The 13,256-nt window shown below is 43.2% G+C and overlaps 1 protein-coding gene across 1 annotated transcript in view; it reads left to right on the top strand.

The window, feature by feature from the left end:
• The window catches only part of myt1lb (myelin transcription factor 1-like, b), a 432,704-nt gene that overhangs the window by 413,841 nt on the left and 5,607 nt on the right, over positions 1 to 13,256 (top strand). Inside the window, exons 20-21 of the mRNA XM_070884356.1 lie at positions 8,328 to 8,431; positions 11,134 to 11,277. Of these exons, the coding sequence (XP_070740457.1) occupies positions 8,328 to 8,431; positions 11,134 to 11,277 (248 nt within the window). The remainder of the gene's footprint in view (positions 1 to 8,327; positions 8,432 to 11,133; positions 11,278 to 13,256) is intronic.

Genomic DNA, 13,256 nt, shown 5'->3' with positions numbered 1-13,256 from the left:
GGCATACGGAATACTTGCCTTTATTAGCCGAGGCATAGAATACAAGTGCAGAGAGGTTATGCTTGGACTCTATATAAAATATTAGTTCGGCCACAGCTAGAGTACTGCGTGCATTTCTGGTCACCATATTACAGGAAAGATGTGATTGCACTAGAGTAGGTACAGAGGAGATTTACGAGGATATTGCCTGGACTGGAGAATTTTAGCTAAGAAGAAAGATTGGATAGGCTGGGGTTGTTTTCTGTGGAACAGAGGAGGCTGAGGGGAGACCTGATTGAGATGTATAAAATTATGTTGGGCCTGGATAGAGTGGATAGGAAGTACCTGTTTCTATTGGCAGAGGGGTCAACAACCAGGGACACAGATTTAAAGTAATTGGGGGAGGTTTAGAAGAGATATGAGGGGAAATTTCTTTACTCAAAGGGTGTTGGGGTCTGGAACTCACTGCCTGAAATGGTGGTAAAGGCAGAAACCCTCACCACATTTAAAAAGTACTTGGATGTGCACTTAAAGTGCCATAACCTACAGGCCTACGGTCCAAGAGCTGGAAAGTGGGATTAGGCTGGATATCTCTTCGTTGGCTGGCGCGGAGACGATAGGCCGAAATGGCTTTCTTCCGTGCTATAAATTTCCATGATTCTATGTTTCTATGATATATGGCCCAGACTTTGCAGTCAGCGGTGAATTAAGGGCGCTCACCGTTCACCTCGCTGACAACTGCCCCCAAAGATTTGCAGGCTTGAGAGGAGATTTGCTCTATTTGGGCGTCTAATCCAGCACAGCGCCCTCTACAGCTGATCTGTCGGTAAGCAGGCCAAGTCACGGCAAGGCTCTTCAACCAATCAGATTGAATAATCCTCACTGAGACACACAGGGTTGGATTTTGCAGGGGTCAGCGGGCACAATCTGTGATGAGTCGGGTGGGAAAGTGGTTATTTTCTTCAGCGGATTGGGATCCTGCTGTGAACCTGCCGCCACGCACCTTTACCAAATGTCGGATCTGTGAGCGCTGAGCAGACCCAACACTTAGCTATAGGGGAGACAATTAAAATCATTAGTGGCTTGTGTACAGCCACTTATCAATGTTTTTTTCACAACTTTTTGGATTTGACAGGTTGCTCACCAGTTTCCCGCTGTGTCTAGACCTTGTCTGTGAAGCTGAGGTGGGAGTTTAGTGACCATTGAATCAGCTGATGAGTTGACAGCTTCAAATGCCAAGTCAAAGCTCCCAGCTGATTGAGATATGTTCCCTTAACCACTAGCTTCTCTAAACTGCATTTCCACTACAGATTCAGTATGCTGCAAGTCTTTACACAAGTCTCCATCCATTCTGACCTAATTACCTCTCTCACCATTGACAGATCGCTTCTGTCATCTCTACTTCACCTGCCATCTATTCCATCAGCATGGGTGCCCTTGAAACTCTCTCACCTTGGTCCTCAGAATCCCACCAGGAACAGCGCCAACACCAGCAACACCAGGCATATCAGGAACACCAACAACAACACCACCAACCTTCTCCGCAATCACCAGATGCTGCACAGGACAGAGGGCATCAATACCTGATCACATTGCTGCCCGGGAAGCCAGAGATGATCTCACCATGGCCAGATTTATTTCACTTGATGCTGTACACACTGGCTGCCACGTGATGCACCAGATTGGCATCACCCCACACCAACACTGTAAATCATCCTTACAATACATAAATCATTCCTTTCACACTCATCACCATTATGTCTCATCATTCACTGCAACTCACTAAGTCACTTCCAAAGGTGCACACAAATCTATCCAAGAATGCAAAGTGTTGAAAATAAAGGTTTCAATGTTTGACACTACATTAACAGAAGCTTTACATGAACATTGGCTAAAAGACCCAAGTGCCTACCCTTGTGTGTTATTAGTTGGTATGATTGCACTATTATGAGAGTGAGTGTGAGGGGTGGTTAGTGAGATGGGGATGTGATAATGTAGATAGAGAGGGATGGGTGGAGGTGCAGGTAAGTTGGTGTATGTTCAGGATTAGAGTAGAGAAGACAGGGTGATGGTGGTGTGATGAGGTTGAGTGATTAAAGAAACTATTATAGCGGTGAGGAGGCATGATATGTTAGAGCGATCATCAAATGAGGCCATATGGGTCGAATTAAAAAATAAAAAAGGGACGATCACACTGCTGGGCATGTATTATAGACCCCCAAACAGTGGAGGGAGATAGAGGAGCAAATATGTAGGCAAATTGCTGTGAAGTCCAAAAAACCATAGGGTAGTAATAGTAGGGGATTTTAACTATCCAAATATTGATTGGGACAAATTTAGTGTCAAGGGTATAGAGGGTGCAGGATTCTTGAAATGCATTCAAGAGAACCTTTTTAGTCCGTATGTAGCAAGCCCAACACGAGAGGAGGCGGTCTTGGATTTAGTTTTGGGGAATGAAGCTGGGCAGGTTGAAGGGGTATTAGTGGGAGAGCACTTGAGTGTCAGTGATCATAATTCAGTCAGATTCAAGTTGGTTATAGGTAAGGACAAGAAAAGGCTTGGAATAAAAGTTCCGAATTGGGGAAAAGCTAATTTTGCTAAGTTAAGGAGTGATTTGGCCATAGTGGACTGGAAGCAGCTACTTGTGGGTAAATCAGTGATGGAACAGTGGAAGGCATTCAAGGAGGAGATCTGGAAGGCCAGGCCTAACATGTGCCCTTAAAGAAAAAGGTTGGGGAAAATAATTCTAGAGCCCCCTGGATGTCTAGGGACTTATAGGAGAGGATTAAGAAAAAAATGGCCGCTTATGTCATATACCAATGGCTAAATACTATAGATTCTTTAGAGGAATATAGAAAGTTAAGAGGAAAAATTAAAAAGGATATTAGGAATGCTAAAAGAGAGCACAAGAAATTCTTGGGCAGTAAAATTAAGGAAAACCCTAAGATGTTCTATAAATATATTAAGAATAAAAGGGTAACTAAAGAAAGGGTAGGACCTATTAGAGACCAAGAGGGTAATCTTTGTGTGGAGGCAGAAGATGTTGGTAGGGTTCTTAACGAATACTTTGCATCTGTTTTTACAAAGGAAAGGGGCAATGCAGATACTGCTATAGAGGAGTGTGATATTCTGGATGAAATAAATATAGTAAGAGGAAGTATTCAGGGGTTTAGCAGCTTTGAAAGTAGATAAGTCCCCAGGTCCAGATGAAATGCATCCCAGGCTGTTGAGCGAAGTAAAAGAGGGAATAGCAGAGGTCTTGACCATCATTTTCCAGTCCCCTTTGGATTTGGGCATGTTGCCGGAGGATTGGAGGACTGCTAATGTAGTACTCTTGTTTAAAAAGGGAGAAAGGGATAGGCCGAATAATTACAGGCCTGTCAGCCTAACCTCAGTGGTGGGAAAATTATTGGGAAAATCCTGAAAGATAGGATAAATCCAGATTTGAAAAGGCAAGGATTAATTAGGGACAGTCAGCATGGATTTGTTAAGGAAAGATCGTGTTTGACTAACCTGATTTAAATTTTTGAGGAGGTAACCAAGCGGGTCGATGAGGGTAGTGCATATGACGTAGTATATATGGACTTTAGCAAGGCTTTTGATAAAGTCCCACATGGTAGACTGGTCATGAAGGTTAAAGCCCATGGGATACAGGGCAAAGTGGCAAGTTGGATCCAAAATTGGCTTGGAGGTAGGAAGCAAAGGGTAATGATTGATGGATGTTTTTGTAACTGGAAGGATGTTTCCAGTGGGGTTCCACAGGGCTCAGTACTGGGTCACTTGCTTTTTATGGTATAAATCAATGATTTAGATTTGAATATAGGGAGTATGATTAAGAAGTTTGCAGACGACACTAAAATTGGCTGTGTGGTTGATAATCAAGAAGAAAGTCATGGGCTGCAGAAGGATATCAATCTATTGGTCAGGTGGGCACAGTAGTGGCAAATGGAATTTAATTCAGAGAAGTGTGAGGTGATGCACTTTGGGAGGGCTAATAAGGAAAGGGTATACACATTAAGCGATAGGCCACTTAATAGTGTAGATGAACAAAGGGACCTTGTAGTGCTTGTCCACAGATCCCTGAAAGTAGCAGGCCAGGTGGATAAGGTGGTTAAGAAGGCAAAAGGAATGCTTGCCTTTATTGGCCAAGGCACAGAATATAAGTGCAGGGAGGTTATGCTTAAATTGTATAATACTTTGGTTAGGCCACAGCTGGAGTACTGCGTGCCGCTCTGGTTGCCGTATTATAGGAAGGACGTGACTGCACTAGAGAGGGTGCAGAGGAGATTTACGAGGATGTTGTCTCAAATGGAGAATCTTAGTTATGAGGACAGATTGGATAGGCTGGGTTTGTTCTCATTGGAACAGAGATGGTTGAGAGGAGACCTCATTGAGGTGTACAAAATATTGAGGGACCTGGACATAGTACATAGTAACGGCCTATTTCCATTGGTGGAGGGGTCTATTATGGGGCGGCATAGTTTTAAGGTGGTTGCTGGAAGTCTTAAATATTGAATAACTCCACGAGGCTAAGTACGGTGAGCTAGTTCAGGCATGACCTTATCCAGTTTATTGATTCTCAAAGTGAGGATTCAACATAGCTGCCAACATTATATACACGGCTTGCACGTGTCTGCCAGTGACCATTAGGACTCCAACAGTCGCGCCCTCCGGTGGCAGGTAAAAGCCAGTTAACATACATAATATCATTCCCCCCAAAGTCCTTGGTACAGGTTGTATTTACAAGTTGAGACGGTCCGGGGCCTTCCGCTCCTTGGTTGATCTTCTCAGTTCGAACCCAAACTTGGGTGAGTTTGTAGGACCATTGCTGCATTGTGGATCAGTCGATCTGACAGGACTGTCGGAGATGGTAGATTCGTCTTCATGAATGACACAAGTTCAACTGATGGTTGGATGTGTGTTGGTTGATTGATGATGATGTCATCTTCAATTTGTTCTGGGTTTCTGTGAATCACGGTTTGGTTTGGTCGATGAGCCTCTTGCACGTTTAGCCATTTAACAGTTTGACTACAAACACCCTGTTCCCGTCCTTGGCCAAAACCGTGCCAGCAACCTACTTTGGACCATGACCATAATTCAGGACATATACAGGGTCATGAACAGCAATGTCATATGATACGGCCGGGCGATCATAGTACCATCCTCGTCGCCGATTGTTAAGTATCGAATAACTCCACGGGGCTAAGTACGGTGAGTTAGTTCAGGTATGACCTTACTCTTGTTTATTAATTCTCAAAGTGAGGATTCAACATGGCTGCCAACATTATATACACAGCTTGCACGTGTCTGCCAGTGACCATTAGGACTCCGACAGTCGCACCCTCTGGTGGCAGGTAAAACCCAGTTAACATACATAACAGGAAGGTTTTGTGGGGATCTGGAACTCGCTGCCTGGAAGAGTGATGGATGCAGAAACCCTCACCACTTTTAAGAGATGGTTGGATGGGCACTTAAAGTGCAGTAACCTGCAGGGTTACACACCTAGAGCTGGTAATTGGGATTAGACTGGATGACCTTTTGTTGGACAGTGCAGATATAATGGTAAGTACTGCAGAGAATGGAATACGGCCAGGGTGATCTCCTGGACTAGTTTCGATCGCCTGGATGGGTCGGAGAGGAATTTTCCCAGATTTTTTCTCCCTAAATTGGCCTGGGTTTTTATCTGGCTTTTGCCTCTCCCAGAAGATCATTGGCTCCGTTTTCGATGGAGTGTAGAATGTTTCAGTGTAAGAGGTGTCGCAGTTGTGTGAGGCGGACTGGTTGGGCTGGGTGCTCTTTACCTTTCCATCATTGTTCATAGGTTTATATGTAACCTTTAGGACGGCTGACCAAGGGCCATGCGGCTCTTTGTTGGCCAGCATGGACATGATGGGCTGAAATAGCCTCCTTCTGCGCTATAAATTTCTATGTTTCTATGTTTCTATGAGTGTGGCTTTGTACTAACATTTTGTGATCTACTGAGATCATTGAAACATTTGCAGCACTGCACTCAGGTCCTCCTGACGACATCCTTGCTTGAACCCTCCTGTGCAATGTGCAGTCAGGCTGTGCTGGTCTCCTGGGGAGGTCTCTTCCACCAATGGGAAGGGAAGAGGACCTCCCTGCGCGCTGTAGCTCCTTACATAAGCATATGGAGGGAGTGTTGGGAGAACCTGGGTGCAGTCCCGCACCTTTGTGCAGTGCTTGTCAGTGTTTGCGACATCTCAATGCTGTAGAACACTGACAGCACAACTGTCAAACCAAATTTGGCCATGGTCCCGGCTGATGATGTGTCATCAACTGATGTCACCAGACCCGCTTCCTCTAATTGGCTGGCAAACTCCACTGGCTTAACAAGCCCAATCAATGTAAATTAATTTCAGAGGCTGGGTTGGAGACGGCAGTGGGTTCGGGACCCACCACCGAAGTCACCTGTCACAGATCTGACGAGGTTCATAAAATTGCGGCCACGGAGTCTAAACCAGGAAATATAAAACAGGAAGTATGAATTAGATTTAAATCATGTACAGAAAGCAAAATAAAGATTGGGAAAGACAGATGGGATTAAGAGAGAGATAAAAAGACAGAGAAAGTAAAATATATATATTTTTTTTAAATTCCAACACAAATTAAATTCTGAAGGAATAAGACTTCACACTTGTAAAATTAAACTTTCATGGCCAGAGCATGTCGTTAAAAAATCACTTTCTCCTGAATGCACCAGCCCTAACTTTTTCTGCCGTGTTTAGTGGGGAACTAATGGGCATGTACCCTAAGTTCACATTGTTGCATTGATTTCAGTGCTGAGTCTATCGGCGAAGACTGTGGAGGAGCAGGGTATCTCTGACAGCAACTTCCAGATTTCCGTGTTTAACTGTGCATGTGAGGACGCCAGAAGTTGTACTTCAATTTACTCCGTCATAACATTAGCCTTGCCGTTATTCGCCACACAAAATCTGGGCCATCAGTACGTGTTTTGCTTGGTAAAAGTGTGCTTACTACTGTTGAGACCATCTGGTCTGCCTCATACTCTATGCAAATTGTTTGGTGATGTAACCTCTCTCAGAACATCAACATTCAGATCATAGGGAGTTTGGGAAAATGTGTTGCAGCTGAAACCTTAATTTGTTACCGCTGAGGAAGATATGCTGGGTAGTAAGGAAAGAGGCAGCTAGAAAGTATTTCCACTTGTTTTTGGCAGTAAAAATAGGCTCGAGTGGCATTCGCAAGGATCTGAGTAGATTTTGATTAAAGCATATGTGTAGTTAGGGGCAGGGAGGTGTTGCTACAGTTGTACAGGGCATTGGTGAGGCCACACCTGGAGTATTGTGTACAGTTTTGGTCTCCTAACCTGAGGAAGGACATTCTTGCTATTGAGGGAGTGCAGCGAAGGTTCACCAGACTAATTCCCGGGATGGCGGGACTGACCTATCAAGAAAGACTGGATCAACTGGGCTTGTATTCACTGGAGTTCAGAAGAATGAGAGGGGACCTCATAGAAACCTTTAAAATTCTGACGGGGTTAGACAGGTTAGATGCAGGAAGAATGTTCCCAATGTTGGGGAAGTCCAGAACCAGAGGTCACAGTCTAAGGATAAGGGGTAAGCCATTTAGGACCGAGATGCGGAGGAACTTCTTCACCCAGAGAGTGGTGAACCTGTGGAATTCTCTACCACAGAAAGTTGTTGAGGCCAATTCACTAAATATATTCAAAAAGGAGTTAGATGAGGTCCTTACTACTAGGGGGATCAAGGGGTATGGCGAGAAAGCAGGAATGGGGTACTGAAGTTGAATGTTCAGCCATGAACTCATTGAATGGCGGTGCAGGCTAGAAGGGCCGAATGGCCTACTCCTGCACCTATTTTCTATGTTTCTATGTTTCTATGTTATAATGGCTGCTGCTCCAAGAGAAAGTTATGTTGACAACAATGATAAAGGAAAACCAGCAGTGATGAACATGCAGCAAGTTCTGATGTTCACACTTTCTGTTCTGTAATTTTTGATTATACCTGGATCAGACTGGCACATTTAAACACCACTACTGAATATGAATTCACAAATCAAGGGATGGTTTTAAGAGGATCCGCCAGTGATTTCCCGCCTCCCTCCCTAACAAGTTAAGATTGTAAAAGTTTGTGTCAATATTAGCACTTTCTTAAACATAGATGAACATGAGATATAATGTTAAGATTAAAGAAACTTCAGGTTGATATTTTTTTTTTCAAAAAACTTTAAAGTGATGGATTATATCTGCAGTTAATATCTCGGTGAGTAAAATGAAAATTCTGACCTGTGTGTAGTAATTCAACAATTACCTGTGATTTTTAACTTGTAATTTTATTCCCTAGGGATAGAGAATGATGAAGAAATCAAGCAGCTGGATGAAGAAATTAAGGAATTAAATGAATCTAATTCCCAGGTGGAAGCAGACATGATCAAGCTTAGAACCCAGGTAGCATTTCTTTTAAAAAAAATCTCAGCATTCTATGCATGCCCAAAAAGCCCAAAAACCTTCTGGCAAAAAGGTGGTGCGTAATATCAACAAAAAAATAATCATTTAGCACAGAATCGGATCAGATCCAGCAGAGTGATTCCTGGGTGTCTCCATCGTGAACCCATCCATCCCCACCCATCCCCCACAACCCAAACATAGGCAAGTTCTTGCACTGTCCCCCAACAGTCCATCAGTGCATCCAGCTGACGATAGCCAGCCCCTGCCACTTGGCCAAAGTGGATTGAAACAATCCAAGCAAAATTGTGCACAGACCAAAGGCAGAGCCAGGAATCTGGTTAAAAATCTGATCTCTGTCCCTGCCTATTGCCACTGATTGGTCAGCAATACTATCCACATTGCTTGTACACCAAGGGTGTGGGACATGCTCCAACCATCACAAATGAAGCAGCTCACAAAGCTGTAACAACCTATCAGACACTGAATATGGGCTAGTGATCTGAAATGGTCACTGCAGAGTGTGATTTGCAACTATCAACACCTGAATTATGCTGCAGGTTGTGAACCACCTTCTGGGGACCAGGAGGGAGCTCTGCTCCTGGTCGTAAATCTTCCAATGTTCTTAAAGTGTGAGAGGGAGCATTAGTTTTCTTAAAACATTACTTACATTTATTTTTTTAAATGCTCAAATGGTTCAAAAGAGCAACTGAGCACTTTTTAAACCCAGTGCGACCGTGCACTGGAGTTAACTTAATGCGGCATCAAACCCAAACAGTGAGAGTTAGGCTCACGGAAGTGATCGCACTGCTGTGTTCCAGAGTCAGATCAGGGCCTGACTTGAGAGTTAGACTGTCACTTTAGTGTTACTGAAAAGGGGAAGCTACTTCACAGTGACATAAAAGAGACAATATAACTGCATCCTCAGTGGTCGAGTAGATCAGCACAAATGAACACTACTACCGCTCCCATGGAATGGTGTCCAGCAACATTTGGTACATAAGTCATCATAAAACTCGGTCTCTTTCACACGGTACTTTTCATATTGTATACGGTGGAACTAATGTATGTACAAAGTGTTGTAGCCAAAGAATAATTGCAAAACAAGAGTCTCAAAGTACTCTTCAGCTGAAATTCTCTATAATAAATTACTTGAATATTATATAATAGAAAGCATTTATTCATTTATATTTTCCCTCCTTTAGGTCCCCCACACCATGCATCAATCCCTGGCTGAGAGGGGGGTAGGTGATCTGCTGTCTTTGCCACTTTGTAACAGGCTACTCAGAGCTCTTCCGGAGTGTCCCAGGTTGACTTGCATGATGACGTTTTAAGTCTGAGCCGGTGGGGAAGCATCTGCTGGCCTTTGCTCTGCTATTCTCAGAGTTACCTGACTGAGATCACCAGATGTGAAGCCACTTACTACCACTCAGCAGTTTAGTGAATTACTAAACCAGCACCAAATGAATATTCTTAGCAATATTTAGAAAATCTGCTAAAAAGAAGGAAAGGTGTTTTTTTACTAATTTACAAGGACGTAATAGGGATAATCTTCAGTGTTTGAATCTTCCTCGGCCACCAACGAAGATGGATTTACATTCACAATTCCCCCACCGCCCCCCTCCCTTATTATATTTTGTAGGAAAACAACGTGCGTAACTATTTTTGTACAACCTGGGACTGGATGCAGCATTATCAGCCCATCAGCTTTGCCAGACAAAGTGGATACATCATTACATTAGATAACCATGAATGGGACACTCTTAACTTCCAAATTGTCACGGATTAGATTCCAGTACTAAACTGTCCGAAATTGAATGCCTTCCATTGGACTACTATCAATTACTAGGCTCCAGCCACAGACACGCACTGTTCTTTTTAAATACTCTTATGGTGGGATGCTGATGGCCTGATTTTCACAAAGCTGGCATAGACACATGCTTTGAAATTACTGTTGGCGATATTAGCACATCAACTTTTAACATGTCGGTATGATATTCCTTTGCCCATTACTTTAGTACGGGCATTAATCTGTTTATTCCAAGTGGATTAATAAGTTAATAAAATAGTGGACCGAGGAATGTCATGGAGAAGGGTTAAGTTTTCGTCCACTAATATTGCCAACACTAATTTTCAGGCTATGGAGGAGCAGTTTTTAAATGACAGGCCATCCAAACACAAAAGCAATTGAATTAGGCAAAAGTCAAGAATTTATGAATGAACCCAAGCTGACCCAATTCAATTCACCTTGGCCTTGAAATGATGCTGAACAAAGATTAGCATACGAGCATTTGATGCATTTGCATGAAATTCCTTTATTCACAATTCTAATGCGGGTGTTAAATCATTCAAAATAAAGGAATTTTGTAGGAGCATGCTCAGCATTTATATACTAATCTTCGCACAGGAGAATTTCAAGGCCCTTGGCTTCTGAATTTGGTTTGGAACTTTTCCCTATTTTTTGATCATGTTACTTTTTGGATACTAATTAGCATTGTATATTTAGTTTTTAGATTACTTAATTGTATTATTTTTTGATTACTAATTGGTATTATATGCTTTTTATTTAAGATTAGTAATTGGTATTGTATGCTTTACCTTTAAGATTACTAATTGGTAAAGTGTGCTTTACCTTTAAGATTACTATGGTATTGTATACTTTGCCTTTAAGATTGCTGATTGGTAGTGTATACTTTGCTTTTCAGATCACAACAATGGAAAATAACCTAAAAACGATAGAAGAAGAAAACAAAGCAATTGAACAACAGAACGAGTCCCTTCTGCATGAGTTGGCCAATCTCAGTCAGTCTCTAATCCATAGCTTGGCCAACATCCAACTGCCACACATGGTAAGGTCTAAATTAAAAATATTTATATTGCGCATTTATCAAAATGATGGCATGACAGAACTGCAATCATTTTACAAATTTACACAGTAAATTACTAGAATGTGTCTTGCGGCAATATTTGTCCAATCTGTTTAAAATCTACAACATAATACAGTGATAAGAATTCTTATTTGTCAGAGAAAAAGTCTTTCTTCAAGATCTTTGGGGTTGATTAATGATTTAGATGAGGGGATTAAATGTAGTATCTCCAAATTTGCGGATGACACTAAGTTGGTTGGCAGTGTGAGCTGCGAGGAGGATGCTGTGAGGCTGCAGAGCGACTTGGATAGGTTAGGTGAGTGGGCAAATGCATGGCAGATGAAGTATAATGTGGATAAATGTGAGGTTATCCACTTTGGTGGTAAAAACAGAGAGACAGACTATTATCTGAATGGTGACAGATTAGGAAAAGGGGAGGTGCAAAGAGACCTGGGTGTCGTGGTACATCAGTCATTGAAGGTTGGCATGCAGGTGCAGCAGGCGGTTAAGAAAGCAAATGGCATGTTGGCCTTCATAGCAAGGGGATTTGAGTACAGGGGCAGGGAGGTGTTGCTACAGTTGTACAGGGCATTGGTGAGGCCACACCTGGAGTATTGTGTACAGTTTTGGTCTCCTAACCTGAGGAAGGACATTCTTGCTATTGAGGGAGTGCAGCGAAGGTTCACCAGACTGATTCCCGGGATGGCGGGACTGACCTATCAAGAAAGACTGGATCAACTGGGCTTGTATTCACTGGAGTTCAGAAGAATGAGAGGGGACCTCATAGAAACATTTAAAATTCTGACGGGGTTAGACAGGTTAGATGCAGGAAGAATGTTCCCGATGTTGGGGAAGTCCAGAACCAGGGGACACAGTCTAAGGATAAGGGGTAAGCCATTTAGGACCGAGATGCGGAGGAACTTCTTCACCCAGAGAGTGGTGAACCTGTGGAATTCTCTACCACAGAAAGTTGTTGAGGCCAATTCACTAAATATATTCAAAAAGGAGTTAGATGAGGTCCTTACTACTAGGGGGATCAAGGGGTATAGTGAGAAAGCAGGAATGGGGTACTGAAGTTGAATGTTCAGCCATGAACTCATTGAATGGCGGTGCAGGCTTGAAGGGCCGAATGGCCTACTCCTGCACCTATTTTCTATGTTTCTATGTTTCTATGTTTTGGGCAAGTGCGAAATGCACTCACTGGCCTAAGTTTCAGGGCCGGGGTATTTTAACCCCCGTGCCTCATTTAAATGCTTTCAGTCCGCTTCCCGCCCTTGGACAGTAAGTGGACGAGAGCAGCTACTGGCAGGGTAGGATCTAAGAGCCAAAGGCCGCCGACCAGTTTGCAGGTAAACAGCAGGGAGGGAGTTCTGGGAGGGTTTCCAGGGAGGGTGAGGGGTATCCGGGGCAAGGGAGGCAACAACCTTCCTTGTGGTGCCCAGAGGAGGTTCCCTACTCCCCCTGGCGCCACAAATGGAAGTTTCACACATCAAACTTACCTTGGTGGGCTTCTGTCTGCAGACTTGCTTCACCTGATGGGAGGTTTGCCCACTCAGAACGCAGATGAAATGCAATCGGGGTTATTTTGACGTAATAGGACCCCGATCTGCATAAATTTATAAGACTCTGCAGGTTCAAGCTGTAAATGGCGTGAAAGGTCGAGTTACGAGCAGGTAAGTAATCTACTCATTTTAACTGCCCACATGCCCGGTTTGTTAACTGATCCATCCAAATTTCTCTAAGCAGAAAAACAACTGGTTGTAATTATTCTAATGCACCAATCATGTTCATACCATACCTCTCTCCGTGGCTAGTGATATCTTCTCAGTTACTGCTATGTTTTTTCTGGCACAGAGGTCTACACCTCATTCATCTTCATGTCATTCATGCTAGGGGAAAACCTGCCCTATCTAAATAGAAAAGATTAGCTAAGTCACAAACAGCTTCAGAGAAGATGATGG

The sequence above is a fragment of the Pristiophorus japonicus genome, chromosome 7, assembly GCF_044704955.1.
Source record: "Pristiophorus japonicus isolate sPriJap1 chromosome 7, sPriJap1.hap1, whole genome shotgun sequence".
Lineage (NCBI taxonomy): Eukaryota > Metazoa > Chordata > Chondrichthyes > Pristiophoridae > Pristiophorus > Pristiophorus japonicus.
This window is presented reverse-complemented; position numbering and strand designations above follow the sequence as displayed.